The sequence below is a fragment of the Aquarana catesbeiana genome, linkage group LG09, assembly GCF_042186555.1.
Source record: "Aquarana catesbeiana isolate 2022-GZ linkage group LG09, ASM4218655v1, whole genome shotgun sequence".
Lineage (NCBI taxonomy): Eukaryota > Metazoa > Chordata > Amphibia > Anura > Ranidae > Aquarana > Aquarana catesbeiana.
This window is the reverse complement of record NC_133332.1, coordinates 55946428-55962661: the sequence shown is the minus strand read 5'-3', so window position 1 is coordinate 55962661 and position 16234 is coordinate 55946428. Positions and strand designations below refer to the sequence as shown.

General features: G+C 44.4%; 1 protein-coding gene across 1 annotated transcript in view; it reads left to right on the top strand.

Annotated features, from left to right (window-relative positions):
* The first annotated feature begins 275 nt into the window (after nt 1-275).
* The window catches only part of LOC141107660 (cytochrome P450 2F3-like), a 77892-nt gene continuing 61933 nt past the window's right edge, over nt 276-16234 (top strand). The window contains exons 1-2 of the mRNA XM_073598551.1: nt 276-376; nt 10444-10628. Of these exons, the coding sequence (XP_073454652.1) occupies nt 10452-10628 (177 nt within the window). The 5' untranslated portion in view covers nt 276-376; nt 10444-10451. The remainder of the gene's footprint in view (nt 377-10443; nt 10629-16234) is intronic.

The following is a 16234-nucleotide window of genomic DNA, read 5'->3' as shown; positions in this document are numbered from 1 at the left end:
TTTTAAATGTTTCTTTGAACTGGCTGGAGTAGTCAATGATATTGGTTTGAACACCATGATAGACTTCCTTAGGCCCCTTCTTCTATGGGTACTACCACTTACACAGCAACTTTTCTGCTTTTTACTTTGTTACTTCTTTACCACCTGTTTTTCTTTTCTTCATCTAATCCTAAAACAGAAAACGTTAGTGTACGAAGGATCATGTGCTTTTCAGATCTGTCAAGGGTTAATGAAATTTCCCTACAAAATAAAGTAGGAGGAGAAAGGCTAATTATAATCTTTATATACCCTGAAGGCTGTAGTGTCTGGTTCCCTCTTCAACTAGAAAATCATATTCAAATAACTGTCAGAGCTACACCAATTCACCTTACTACAGGTAAGATCTTTTCTTTTATATTGTTTGTTGGACTGGTCTTGGGACCAAAAGCAAGCCAAGCAAAGACCAAGACTGGTCCATGATGCAAATGATTTTGACACAGTTGGGCAATGTCCGAATGTATGGTGTGTTAATGATTGTATAGGTGAACCACAGGCAGATCCACTTTGTAAGGGATCTCTTACCTTGGAATGTCAGATATCCCTTTATAGACAGTTATAAAAAAAAAGCACAGTACATAAACTGTTTCCATATGTTGGGTCTACAGAAAAAAAATGGCTGATGGTCTGATTACTTATTTCTAAACAATTAGATCTATCCGTGGAGTGGAAAATCTATCTGCTAACATTGCTGACTTGTATTTAAAGGTGCATCGTCTTCCCTACTCCACTATTTCATAAGTCAGTAGTCACCAAACTCTGCTCTGGTCCAGCCGTACCTAGAGTATGCTGTCCAGTTCTGGGCACCAGTCCTCAGGAAGGATGTACTGGAAATGGAGCGAGTACAAAGAAGGGCAACAAAGCTAATAAAGGGTCTGGAGGATCTTAGTTATGAGGAAAGGTTGCGAGCACTGAACTTATTCTCCCTGGAGAAGAGACGCTTGAGAGGGGATATGATTTCAATTTACAAATACTGTACTGGTGACCCCACAATAGGGATAAAACTTTTTCGCAGAAGAGAGTTTAATAAGACTCGTGGCCACTCATTACAATTAGAAGAAAAGAAGTTTAACCTTAAACTACGTAGAGGGTTCTTTACTGTAAGAGCGGCAAGGATGTGTAATTCCCTTCCACAGGCGGTGGTCTCAGTGGGGAGCATTGATAGCTTCAAGAAACTATTAGATAATCACCTGAATGACCGCAACATATAGGGATATATAATGTAATACTGACACATAATCACACACATAGGTTGGACTTGATGGACTTGTGTCTTTTTTCAACCTCACCTACTATGTAACTATATGTAACTATGTAACCAAACTTAAATAAGCATACAAGATATGTTCAGTGGCTGCATGCTTACTCCACATTCATTTACTATTTAGAGAGGGCTAATATGGAAGCCCTGGAACCTGCACTTTTGTTAATTAATCAGCAATAGCAGCTTTCATATTTCTGTCCTTACAGGTTGTTATTAATTCATGAAATCTTAACACAAAACCCTTCAAAACTAATTTTTCTGTATTTTCAGGTGTTTTGAGGTGTTTTTAGGAATCTTTAATTATGTTTTTGTAGTGTTCTGTATAACACTGCCTTCTAATGTTTTTTTAAATCAGTATATATTATTATTATTATTATTATTCAGGATTTATATAGCGCCAACAGTTTACGCAGCGCTTTACAATATAAAGGGAGACAATACAGTTATAATACAATAAAATACAAGAGGATTAAGAGGGCCCTGCTCAGAAGAGCTTACAATCTAATAGGGTGGGGCAGGTGGTACAAAAGGTTGTAACTGTGGGGAATGAGCTGGTGGAAGTGGTAGGAGATTAGTTGGAGACGTGATAGTCTTTCCTGAAGAGATGAGTTTTCAGGGATCGCCTGAAGGTAGCAAGAGTAGGGGATAGCCGGATAGATGGAGGTAGCGTGTTCCAGAGGATGGGAGAGGCTCTGGAGAAATCCTGGAGACGAGCATGGGAGGAGGAGATGAGAGAACTTGAAAGCAGGAGGTCTTGAGAGGAGCGGAGAGGTCGATTTGGATGATATTTGGAGACAAGATTAGTGATGTAGCTCGGGGCAGAGTTGTGAATGGCTTTGTATGTTGTGGTTAGTATTTTGAAATTAATTCGCTGGGTGATTGGGAGCCAGTGTAGGGATTGGAGTAAAGGGTTGGCAGACACTGAGCGGTTGGTAAGGTGGATAAGTCTGGCAGCAGCATTCATGATATACTGAAGAGGGGATAGCCTATGGAGAGGTAAGCCAATGAGAAGGGAGTTGCAATAGTCAAGGCGAGAGATAACAAGTGAGTGAATGAGGAGCTTGGTGGTTTCATTTGTTAAAAAGGGGTGAATTTTAGAGATGTTACGGAGGTGAATTCTACAAACTTTTGACAACGATTGGATTTAAGGCTGAAATGACAAGTCAGAGTCTAGGTTTACACCTAGTACCCTGGCGTGAGGGGAGGGACTGATGGTTGCATTGTTGATTTTAATGGAAAAGTCATGGAGGGGGGCACGGGCAGGGGGTATATTAATAGCTCAGTTTTAGAGAGATTTAGTTTAAGGAAGTGGTGCGACATCCATGCTGATATGTCAGTTAGTAAGTTAGTAATGCGAGAGGAGACTGAAGGAGTGAGGTGAGGAGTAGACAGATAGATTTGGGTGTCATCAGCGTATAAGTGGTTTTGGAAGCCATGGGCAGTTATTAAGTGACAGAGGGAGGAGGTGTAGATAGAGAAGAGAAGGGGTCCAAGAACCGAGCCTTGGGAGACCCCCACAGAAAGGGGCAATGGAGAGGAGGAGACAGAGTTGTAGGTGACACTGAAGGAGGGCCATGATAAATAGGCAGAGAACCAGGATAGAGCAGAATCTCGGAGGCCAAGGGAATGTAGCTTATTGAGAAGGAGTGGGTGGTCAACAGTATCAAAGGCCGCAGAGAGGTCAAGTAGTAGGAGTATGGAGTACTGGCTGTTGGTTTTAGCAGTTAGTAAATCGTTAGTGAGTTTTAGTAAGGCAGTTTCCATGGAGTGCTGCGAGCGAAAGCCAGACTGTAAGGGGTGAAGAAGGTTATTTTCATTGAGGGAGGAGCTAAGACGGTTGTAGACTAAGCGTTCTAGAAGTTTAGAGGTGAATGGGAGCAATGAGATGGGTCTTAAGTTGTTCAGGTCGGTAGGGTCCACTGAGGGCTTTTTAAGAATGGGAGTGATCTGCGCATGTTTTAGAGGGGAGGGGAAGATGCCACTAGAGAGGGGAGAGATTAAAGATGTGGGTGAGGGAGCATAGGATAGAAGAAGAGGGTGACCGTAGTAGTTGTGAGGGAACAGGATCCAAAGGACAATTGGTTAGGTGGGCATCCGAGAAAATTTTTGTAACCTCTTCCATAGTAGCCAATTCAAAAGAGGAGAGTCTTGAATGTGCTGCTAGGCAAGGTATGTTGGGTGGGGAAGACGTACGCACAGTGGAGATGTCCTCACGAATTGCATCGATCTTGTCTTTGAAGTGATTGGCAATCTCTTGGGCAGTGAGTGAGTTAGTGGGTAGAGGGGGTGGTGGACGAAGCAGAGAGTTAAAGGTTGAGAAGAGCCGACGGGGACTGGATGACAAGGTGTTAATAAGAGAGACAAAGTAGGCTTGTTTGGCAGCATGGAGGCATGAATTGTATTTTAGAAGGGCAGATTTATATAGGGTGAAGTCTTGCAGGCATTTGGTTTTACGCCACAGTCGTTCAAGAGCACGGCAATGTCTCTTGAGATTTCTAGTGTTGTCAGTTTGCCAGGGTTGTAACGGTCGGGGCCTGATTCTGTGGTTAGAGGAGCAAGTGCATCTAGTGATGATGAGAGAGGTGGCCAGGTCAGGACAGGACAGGGGAGAGATTATGTCATATAGGTGGCCAGTAGCAGAATAGAGAAGAGAAGGGTTAAAGTGGCGAAGGTTTCTACAAGTAATTGTTTGCTGCTTGGAGGGATGGGTGGTTGGAGGCAAGGATACAGTGAAAGTAATGAAGTTGTGATCAGATAGAGGAAAGGGGGTGTTGGTGAGGTTGCCAGGGTTGCAGAGATGGGAGAATACAAGGTCAAGGGTATTACCATTGGAGTGAGTGGAAGTATGTGTCCATTGGGTTAGGTCAAAAGATGAGGTTAAATCGAGAAGTTTAGCTGTAGTTGGGCTGTTAACATTGACAGGAATGTTAAAGTCACCAAGAATAATGGTGGGTATTTCAGAGGAGAGAAAGTAGGGTAGCCAGGCAGCAAAGTCATCAAGAAAGCACGATACCGGTCCTGGAGGCCGATAAATTGCTGCAATCCTCAGAGAAATGGGAGAAAACAGACGAATACAGTGCATTTCGAAAGAAGAGAGGGATAGAGAGGGAGGGACAGGAAGGACGTGGAAGGTGCTTTGTGGGGATAGAAGGAAGCCAACTCCACCTCCTACACTATATTGTCAAAAGTATTGGGACACCTACCTTAACAGAAGCTGCTCAGACACAAAACGCATTAGCGCCTTGAGGCGATTCAGTTAGCATTTGCAGCGCTTTACAAATCATTAATTGATTCATTCATTCATTAACAGGGATGAACTTTAATGGCATCCCAGTCTTATTCCATAGGGTTCAATATTGAGTTGGCCCACCCTTTGTAGCTATAACAGCTTCAACTCACCTGGAAAGGCTGTCCACAAGGTTTAAGAGTGTGTCTATGGGAATGTTTGACAATTCTTCGAAAAGCACATTTGTGAGGTCAGGCACTGATGTTGGACAAGAAGGCCTGGCTCACAGTCTTCGCTCGAATTCATCCCAAATGTGTTCTATCGGGTTGAGGTCAGGACTCTGTGCAAGCCAGTTAAGTTCCTCCACCCCAAACTCGCTCATTCATGTCTTTATGGACCTTGCTTTGTGCACTGGTGTGCAGTCATGTTGAAACAGGAAGGGGCCATCCCCAAACTGTTCCCACAAAGTTGGAAAGATGAAATTGTCCAAAATGTCTTGGTATGCTGATGCCTTAAGAGTTCTCTTCACTGAAACTAAGAGGCCAAGCCCAACCCCTGAAAAACAACCCCACACCATAATCCCCCCTCCACCAAATGATTTGCAGGGGTGGCCCAACACTTTTGGCAATATACTGTGGATGAGCAAATTAGAGGTGGAGGAACTTGACTGGCCTAAACCTTGTGGACAGCTTTCCCAGAAAAATTGAAGCTGTTATAGCTGCAAAGGGTGGGCCAACTCAATATTGAACCCTACGGACTAAGACTGGAATGCCAATAAAGTTCATGTGCATGTAAAGGCAGGCATCCCAATACTTTTGGTAATATAGTGTATGTTCAGTGGCTGCATGCTTACTGCAAGGTAATTTACTATTTATAGAGGGTTAATACGGCAGCCCTGGAACATTTTTCTGTATATATATTCTGTATATGGATATTTCTGTACTTACAGGTTGTTATTAATTCATTAAATCTTTAAGCCCGGGTTCACACCATAATACGCTGCGCACCGCACAGGAGCGCTGTGCGTCCCTGTTCACCGTTTCAGGGACGAATCAGGGCCGATTCTATGCCTGAATTCGGCCCTGAAACGCAGCCAAAGACGCACAGCGTTTTTGTGCAGTGCGCACCGCAGCCGCCCCGGAGATATGTGAACCGGCTCCATAGGGAGCCAGTCACATTCTCCTGCTATGCGAATTAGAGGTGCGGAAACGCACCTCTAATTCGCATAGGTGTGAACCCGGGCTAAATCTTAAAATAAAACCCGTCAAAACAAATTTTTCTGTATTTTCAGTTTGAGATGTTTTTAACCATGCTTTTGTAGTTTTCTGTATAACTGATACCTACATAATGGATCCAATATTTGCAATATGTTCTGTAGGTACCAATGTCACAAATATACACTTCCTCCTAATGTTTTTTAAATCAGTATATATATATATTTGTATAGGAACAAAAAATGTAATCCATTCTAACTTACTATGTAACAAATAGTTTAGTGACTCCCGTGGGTCCTTTTTTTTGCAAATCTCTAACTAAATTTGGATTAAAAAAAATAGGAATGGTGTAGTATTTTTCTTCTTTAAAGTGGTTCTAAAGGCAGAAGGTTTTTTTCCCTTGCAATGCACTTGGGAGCGAGCCTGCTCGAGTGCCCCATAGTGAGAGGCTTGCCATTGGGGGAACTAGGCAGGGAGGAGGAGTCAGGACAGCCCACAGGGGACCCAAAAAGAAGAGGATTGGGCCTGCTCTGTGAAAAACCATTGCACAGAGCAGGAAAGTATAACATTTGTTACTTTAAAAAAAAAATGTAATCTTTAGAATCAAAATCTTATCTGGTCCTATCTGTGCAGTGGATGTTTATAGACTTCTATGGGATCATCTCTCTCTAACATCTCTGGGCTTAAAAAAACAATCCCACAAAAGTTTAAGGGGATCTACTAGGCAGTAGCACCCATTGCAAAGAAGATTTTCCACAAAGCATGTAAATACTGGGGTTGATTTAAAGGCAAACTGGCTCTTCGGCTTAAAATGGAAGTTACACTTTGCAAGAGAATTCTGAGTTCCATCATCTACTCCTGTCCAAGCAAAAATGCATTTTTTTATTTTCCTTGCTTGTGATTGTAAACAGTTGTTTATTATGATTGGAGAGAGGGGTAGAGAAGAAAGCGCCACCTGAGTGTAGTATTAACAAATATATATGGACTTGTGTGTTTGCGCTTACAGTTACCAATACTCTGTTTATTATGATTGGGTTAAAGAATAAGTGCATAGCAAAATGTCACCACATTCACTAAGCACTGGGGAAAATTCACTTGCAAATTGAACAGTCTCATTTGCCTTTAAAAAAAGAACCCCATTATTTGAGGCTGGGAGATGAAGGTATATATACTTCTGGTAAGGGTGGAATTGTTTAGGACAGGCGGCAAAAAGTAAAATGCCCGTACACACGATCGGACTTTCCGACAAAAAAAACGTGGAATTTTGTTTGAAGGTTGTTGGCTCCAACTTGTCTTGCATACACACGGTCACAAAAATGTTGGCCAACAATTACGAACGTGGGAACGTGGTGACATACAAGACGTACAACGAGCCGAGAAAAAGGAAGTTCAATAGCCAGTGCGGCTCCTTCTGCTTGATTCTGAGCATGCGTGAACTTTTGTGTGTCGGACTTGTGTACACACGATCGGAAATTCCGGCAACAAAGTTTTGTTGGTGGAAAATTTGAGAACCTGCTAGCCAACAAGTCCGACAACAAATGTTCGATGGAGCATACACAAGGTCGGACTTTCAGCCAACAAGCTCACATCCAACATTTGTTGTCGGAAAATCTGATCGTGTGTACGGTGCATAAGTGCTTTTCATATCAACACCAATCATAATAGACAACTGTTTACTAGGGATAGTCTGGATGTTCGACTCGAACATCCGCTGTTCATTTGCTCACAGAACAAATGAACATATGGGGCATTTGTGGCAAATTTTATCGCCACGGAGAGCCCCATAATGCACTGCGAGATCGCAGTGCATTAACGGCTGCTGATTGGCCAAAGCATGCACCTGGCCTGCATGCTTTGGCCAATCACAGTGCGATCTGCTGTATTAATATATACAGTATCTCACAAAAGTGAGTACACCCCTCACATTTTTGTAAATATTTTATTATATCTTTTCATGTGACAACACTGAAGAAATTACACTTTGTTACAATGTAAAGTAGTGAGTGTACAGCCTGTGTAACAGTGTAAATTTGCTGCCCCCTCAAAATAACTCAACACACAGCCATTAAAGTCTAAACCTCTGGCAACAAAAGTGAGTACACCCCTAAGTGCAAATGTCCAAATTGGGCCCAAAGTGTCAAGATTTTGTGTGGCCACCATTATTTTCCAGCACTGCCTTAACCCTCTTGGGCATGGAGTTCACCAGAGCTTCACAGGTTGCCTCTGGAGTCCTCTTCCACTCCTCCATGACGACATCACGGAGCTGGTGGATGTTAGAGAGCTTGTGCTCCTCCACCTTCTGTTTGAGGATGCCCCACAGATGCTCAATAGGGTTTAGATCTGGAGACATGCTTGGCCAGTCCATCACCTTTACCCTCAGCTTCTTTAGCAAGGCAGTGGTTATCTTGGAGGTGTGTTTGGGGTCGTTATCATATTGGAATACTGCCCTGTGGCCCAGTCTCCGAAGTGAGGGGATCAAGCTCTGCTTCAGCATGTCACAGTACATGTTGGCATTCATGGTTCCCTCAATGAACTGTAGCGCCCCAGTGCCGGCAGCACTTATGCAGCCCCAGACCATGACACTTCCACCACCATGTTCGACTGAAGGCAAGACACACTTGTTTTTGTACTCCTAACCTGGTTGCCGCCACACACGCTTGACACCATCTGAACCAAATAAGTTTATCTTGGTCTCATCAGACCACAAGACATGGTTCCAGTAATCCATGTTCTTAGTCTGCTTGACTTCAGAAAACTGTTTGCGGGCTTTCTTGTGCATCAGCTTTAGAAGAGACTTCCTTCTGGGATGACAGCCATGCAGACCAATTTGATGCAGTGTGCGGCGTATGGTCTGAGCACTGACAGGCTGATACATCTATTTCCCAAAGATAACCTCTGGATTTGATGCTGAGCACATGCACTCAACTTCTTTGATCGACCATGGCGAGGCCTGTTCTGAGGGGAACCTGTCCTGTTAAACCGCTATATGGTCTTGGCCACCATGCTGCAGCTCAGTTTCAGGGTCTTGAGAATCTTCTTATAGCCTAGGCCATCTTTATGTAGAGCAACAATTCTTTTTTTCAGATCCTCTGAGAGTTCTTTGCCATGAAGTGCCATGTTGAACTTTTCACAAAAGAAAGGATAGGGAACCAACTAAATGAGGGTACATGGAGGTACCACCGGGTATTTAATCACACACTCAAATCGAGTGGGATTCAGAGGCCAAAAATGAGCATATAAAAAAAAAATGTGCAATATACCAAAGAGAGGGCACAGTGCCAAGTGCCACACAGAAAAAGCCTAGGGAAATAATAATCAAAAAATGTTATATATTATATTAATTTATTGAAAAATCAGTATGACCAAATAACAAAAAAAATGACAGAAATCCTACACCTAATAACATGTAGACAACATTGTCTGGGAACAAAGACAAACACACATAAAAACATAGAACGGAGCATATGACACCACCTAAGCATATAAGTATTCCATTAAAGCACTATGAATGAGTGCAATTAGAGGTGGCTGCACCACCAGCCAGGCAGTCCTATTAGTGATTACACAAGTAACTGTAGTGATCGAATATATTATTATATAGTGGTATAGTGGGTATGATGATAATTAGTAAGTACTCTTCCGCAGCAACCCAATTCTTCCAGAGAGATGCACTTTATTGACTTCTGACACAGAACAAAGTCCACAGATGACAGAAGAATCCGACAGAGTAGATATAATTCAGAACCCCATGTTCATAGGTCTGTGTGCATACACAGACAAGCCTCCCTACCTCCCTATAGACTGAATGCCGTGTTATATTCACTAAATATTGAATAGCTGAGCAATTTGATTGGCCGTTTCAATTTAGGACTTTGATTAGCTTTAGTCTTTCAAACAGACAACAACCCCCAGCCGTGAACAGCCGTGAACCACCCCAATTTGCACTCCCGCATATCAACATCAACAAGTCCCCTTTAGATATGTGTAATTAGATTAACAGATACCACCTGAACACCCTTTTGAGCCCTTGGAATACCTACATTCCTGCATATCAACAAGCCCCCCTGATAAATTAGCCCCACAGGAGGGAGCCTCCGCTAGGCCAACCCAAAACACTCCTTGATCCCATTGTTACCCCCTCAAGTCTAATTACCATCAATAAATATTTCTTCTATGGTCCTTTAAACAATGTACCCTTTGAAATGTTCAATTAGGTTAACAGCCCATACCTCACACCCCTAGGTAGACTTGCATGAGATTAACACATCAAAGGGTTTTCAGCTGTTATATTAAAATTGAGTTGGCTTGGACAAATAGACCATCGTCAACTCAATTCTGGCCTGGTTAATATTGACTGTATGTGTATATACATATAATAATGTCCCACATAAATCGGTGAACATTACAACATATTACAACAGTAACGGCAGTTGCAAAAATGAAAAAAGGGATCCATAAAAGCACCAATCTGTGGCTGAAGGGAGTACTGCTATTAAAAGGGTATTTTTAAGGGTTTCTCTGAATTAAAACAGTTGAGAAAGGCTGATCTATAGATTGTAACATCTGGTACATAATAGGGAGAAAGATGTCCATGGAGACCCCTTACTTTCTGAGATCTATCACAAATATAACACCTGTAATCATTTGTATACTAATGATTCTTATATATCATAGATTTTTTTTCTATTGTATCTATGTGGCAGGTAGCAGTATGGATTGGTATGCCACATATCTCCTTATCATCATCTTCTTTGTATCCTGTATAATTCTGAGATTCATGAGGATTTTAAAGGAGAAAACAACACTTCCTCCAGGACCCATGCCCTTACCATTCATTGGGAACCTACTACAGGTCAACACAAAGGACATTGGCAGGTCACTTATGAAGGTGAGCAAGTTTGAATAGATCTCAGCCCCATACTTGGGAAAGGTAGTTTGGTATTTTTTTATTTTTTTTTAGGGGGGGGGGGCTTCCATTGTTACTTCTCATTCTGAAAAGGCTAGTCTCTTGGCTGTCATGTTTACCCTCTTGTTTCAATACTTTGAGTCCCATAACCTGGAACAAGTATGCAAATAAGGATATATGTCAATGGCAGTCCCAATGTCACTCAGGAAAGGTTTTCTTTAACTGCTTGCTGACCTCATACTGTATGTATATGTGTATATATATATATATATATATATATATATATATATAAAATTGGTAAGGGGTCTCTCCTGTGCAGTATCACGTACCTGTACGTGATTCTGCACTTCTGGGTCTGGGGCGCACACTCACGCCACGCCGACCTGCTCCCACTGTGATTGGACACAGCAGGAAACAATCAGCAGGTCCAGCAGACCCAATGTCTGCCAGGACCCGCCGATCGCTCCCAAGAGAGACAGAACAGTGGTCTGCTGATGTACACAAGGCAGACTGCCGTTCTGTCAGTAGGGAAGGGAGAGATTCTGTGTTTCTGCTTAATGGATGGGCGGCCCCTATTAGCTACTACTAGATACAGTATACCATGACCTGCATAAGAGCTGTGTGGAAGGTAGTACAACAAAGCAGTCAACCGGAATATGAATGTTTCATTAACCTGACTCCAGTAAACTAATTGGTTCCTACGTGTAACAAGGAACACAAGGTATTGTTTTTTGCTCCTGTAGTTTATCTTCTACATAAAGTATTACTTCAGGGAAGAAAAGCTTTGCTATAAACAAATGTTAAAGCAGTTGTAAACCATGGCTGTTTTGAAAAAATCAATTATGACATACTCACCTTGGAACAAAGCCCTCAAATGCTGTATTGTCACCACTGAGAGGGCTGACATCTTCCCGCTGTCTTTCTTCTGGGTTCGCACGCTCTGGCTATATGATTGGCTGGAGCCGCGATGACGTCACTCCTGTGCATGCGTGCTAGAGCCCTCAGTTCCGGCATGAAGCTCTGAAGGTCCGGCAAGGTATGCCAGACCTTAAGAGCGCATGCGCCAGTGACGTAACTGGATGCATCCAGGGTGAATATCTCCTAAATGGAGCACGTTTAGGAGATATAATTTTATTATCATATACACTGTAATAACGCGTATATATACACCGTATAGTATTATGCCAAAAAAACACTTTTCTGGGGGCATATGCGCTGCATGGGATGGAGCAGCCGCATCTAACGAGAGCTCCGGCTCACAGGGCTCCCAGCCACGGAATAGGGGACATAAACCGCCGCTATTAGCACTGCAAAGAAGCACCCCTTCACATAAGATCCTATGCATGCCAAATTTGGGGAGAAGGAGACGTGGGGGCAGTCAGAAGTCACTCACTCATTATCTTCTTAGATCACAGGAGTGTGGCAGCATGGCAAAAAATGGCGCTGGCTCCCTGCCCACTACATCTGCCTCCCATTCTCCTGCAATAGACCTACAGCAGTGGGACACAGAATCATCAAAAAGCAGTGAGTATGTTCCTCTTTCAAAGGCAGATCTGGACATTAGTTTAGATACGCTATATACCAAACTGTTCACTAAGTTTCAAACTGAAATTCAAAAATCCACAAGTACCCTATCTAAGGAGATAGCAGCCATAGGCACATGTACGGACTTGCTAGAAAACAAGCACAATGAATTAGCGATCGCATTTAATGATCCCTCTAGGGAACATGAATCCCTTTCATCTGCTTTTACACAGCTGCAAGCACATGTGGAAGATTTAGACAACAGGAACAGAAGGCGTTATCTTAGAATAAGAGGTGCCCAGAATCTATCACAGATTTAATTGAATACTCCTCAAAATTATTCCAGTCTCTGTTGCCAGAACAAAACCCACGTTCCTTCATATGTGATTGTATTCATCGTGCACAGTACAGTCAGTCACACATTCAGTCAGTCAGCCAAACCCCCGCCAGATAAACCACCCAGAGACATTATATTATGTATGAAAGACTTCTTAGTCAAAGAAGAAATAATGCGTGCTGCACGTGGCATCAGAAACATAACATTAGATGGAATACAGCTGCAGATCTATCCAGACATCTCCCAAGCAACACTGGACAGACGCAGGAAAATGAAAGAAATCACTTCTGTGCTCTCCACAGCAATGATTCGGTATAGATGGGGTTTCTCATTTAAATGAATTATTCCTCACAATGGCACAACCTACATCGCCACACTATCCCTGAAGGTCAAGATATTCTGACCAAATTAGGCCTTCTCGACCCCAGCAACCTCCCACGTACTCCATCTACACCGCATCCGGCTCCTATCTGGAACACTCCTGCTTCAAGCGGTGACAGACGCAGAACCAGACATGAAGCCGGTCAATGGAACCGAAGAGAATTAATTATTTTTTATGAGGGACAACCAGAAGACCATTCTTCTTTTCTTTTTTTACAACTTTTCTTTTGACCATATATATGTGTACGTGTTATATATATATATATATATATATATATATATATATATATATATATAAAACTTTATTTTTCACAGCTTGAATGACCAAACTAAACAGAAGATGAGATACACTGAAATCTACAGCCGTAATATGGTGCTACAAGCTTTAACATTTATATTTTTTTCCACATTACATTAACAGATTCAGAACAGAATTTTTTATAATCATTTATAATCCAACACAGCCATCTTTTGTACAATAAAGGAAACGCTGATTCCATTGAAAAGACTAAATAGTTATGCTTATGTAGCGCCAGTGTTGCCAACCACCCGAAGAGAAATTTACTGGCAGGACACCAAAATTTACAAACAGCACCCTTTTTTTTTTTTTTTACTGCCAAAAACCCATGACATTTACTGACAGAGCTGCATTTTTTACTGACACTGCTAAAAACTACCTGAAATGGCCGTTTTTAGTGCTAAACAGTGCAAATATCAATGTTTAAATTATAAACATATAGCTAGTGCTATTAGCAATGTGTTTAAGCTAAACAAAAGTCAAAAAACATATTTCTCCGTTTACATGAAGGTCAGGTTACTATAACCCAGCCAGCCCAGAGTCCCCCCTTACATCAGAGTCTGCAGGATCCCCCCTTACAGTGAAAGGGAACTCTTATGTAAAGGGGGAATGTTGCAGATCATGATTTGAGGGGGGGCTCTGTTGACCAGAGACCACCTTATATCAGAGTCCACTGCATTCCCTTTACTTCGGAGTTCCCACTTGCGACAGGGTCTGCAGCATTGCCCTTGCACTGAAAGGAGGGAATACTGCAGACTCTTATATACAGGGGAATGGCAGGAATTCTGATGTGGGGGCACTCTGGTGACTAGAGACCACCTTTCACAGAGTGAATACACTAAGGTAAGGGGGGAGGGGGTTGCTAATATAGGGGGGAACCTTTGTATCAGTGCCCCCTTACATTATTGTATTCACTCCTACCTTACATCAGCAACCCGCCCCCCACTCAGACTAGCCTTGCAGCACTGTCACTGACCTCCTCTCAGGTGCATCCTGCAGGACTCAGTCAGACGGCTCCAGGTTGGCAGGTCTGGGTTTTATCCTATCCATCCCGGCGGTGTTCCCACTCTAGACTCTTCTCCAGACTGACACAGAAGGTGGACAGAGGATGTGGACATGACACAGGAGGTGGACAGAGGCTGCGGACATGACACAGGAGGTGGACATAGGATGCGGACATGACACAGGAGGTGGACAGAGGCTGCGGACATGACACAGGAGGTGGACAGAGGCTGCGGACATGACGCAGGAGGTGGACAGAGGCTGCGGACATGAAACAGGAGGTGGACAGAGGCTGCGGACATGACACAGGAGGTGGACAGAGGCTGCGGACATGACACAGGAGGTGGAGAGAGTCTGCGGACATGACACAGGAGGTGGACAGAGGCTGCGGACATGACACAGGAGGTGGACAGAGGCTGCGGACATAACACAGGAGGTGGACAGAGGCTGCGGACATGACACAGGAGGTGGACAGAGGCTGCGGACATGACACAGGAGGTGGACAGAGGCTGCGGACATGACACAGGAGGTGGACAGAGGCTGCGGACATGACACAGGAAGTGGACAGAGGCTGCGGACATGACACAGGAGGTGGACAGAGGCTGCGGACATGACACAGGAGGTGGACAGAGGCTGCGGACATGACACAGGAGGTGGACAGAGGCTGCAGACATGACACAGGAGGTGGACAGCCGCTGCGGACATGACACAGGAGGTGGACAGCCGCTGCGGACATGACACAGGAGGTGGACAGCCGCTGCGGACATGACACAGGAGGTGGACAGCCGCTGCGGACATGACACAGGAGGTGGACAGCCGCTGCGGGAATGACACAGGAGGTGGACAGTCGTGGTGGACAGCCGCTGCAGACATGACACAGGAGGTGGACAGAGGCTGCGGACATGACACAGGAGGTGGACAGAGGCTGCGGACATGACACAGGAGGTGGACAGAGGCTGTGGACATGACACAGGAGGTGGACAGAGGCTGCAGACATGACACAGGAGGTGACAGCCGCTGCGGACATGACACAGGAGGTGGACAGCCGCTGCGGACATGACACAGGAGGTAGACAGCTGCTGCGGACATGACACAGGAGGTGGACAGCCGCTGCGGACATGACACAGGAGGTGGACAGCCGCTGCGGGAATGACACAGGAGGTGGACAGTCCGCGGTGGACAGCCGCGGTGGACAGCCGCTGCGGACATGACACAGGAGGTGGACAGTCGCTACGGAAATGACACAGGAGGTACATCAGTGTGACAGTGTCCTCCTGTGCCCCTTTCACCTCTCCACAGGGCAGCACATCAGTGTTCTCCTCTGTCCCCTTTATGGCTTCACCAGTTCACCCCCAGTCCTCCTCTACCATCTTTTTATCTTACCTCAGTCAGGCTGTCAGTCTCACTGAGTCACTCACATGTGTGACTGACTGTACTGTGCTCACTGCTGTCCATCCTGTACTCATCACTCCCACGGAGTCCCACCCTCTGCAGCAGGCATACCCAGTGTCATTGCCAGGAGCTCCTTGTGTCACAATCCGTGGAGTCCATGAAAATCCAGCAATGAGGCATGTCTGAACCTTGTGTGAGCCGCCGCCTGCCTCGTCCTGAAGCCCTACACACTTGGAGGCCCCCCGCGCTGAGAACGAGTGCCGCAGCCGCTACTTTCCATTTAAGAATGGCGCCAGGCGGCATCATTGCATTGCTGCGCATGCGCCTCCGGGCGAGTGTGTACGAGCTTTCCCGAGCCCGGTCGGCTTTACAGCGGCGCATGCGCAGTAGAATGGTTGGCTCGAGGCCATCTTTTTAACGGACACCCCGAAAATGGGCTTAAATTTACGGGCTTCCATAAATCTATGGGCAGTTGGCAACACTGTGTAGCGCTGGTAGATTTTTGATCTACCGCTTATATGTAAATTTAGTGGGTCATCTGTTCTGTACATAGTTCAAATTCAATCTATAGCTAAATTAGCCTCTGTTCCAGCATTGGCTGTGTTGCGTGCAGTTCCACACTGTTGCCTGTAGGTGTCGTTGTCACCATAGGTC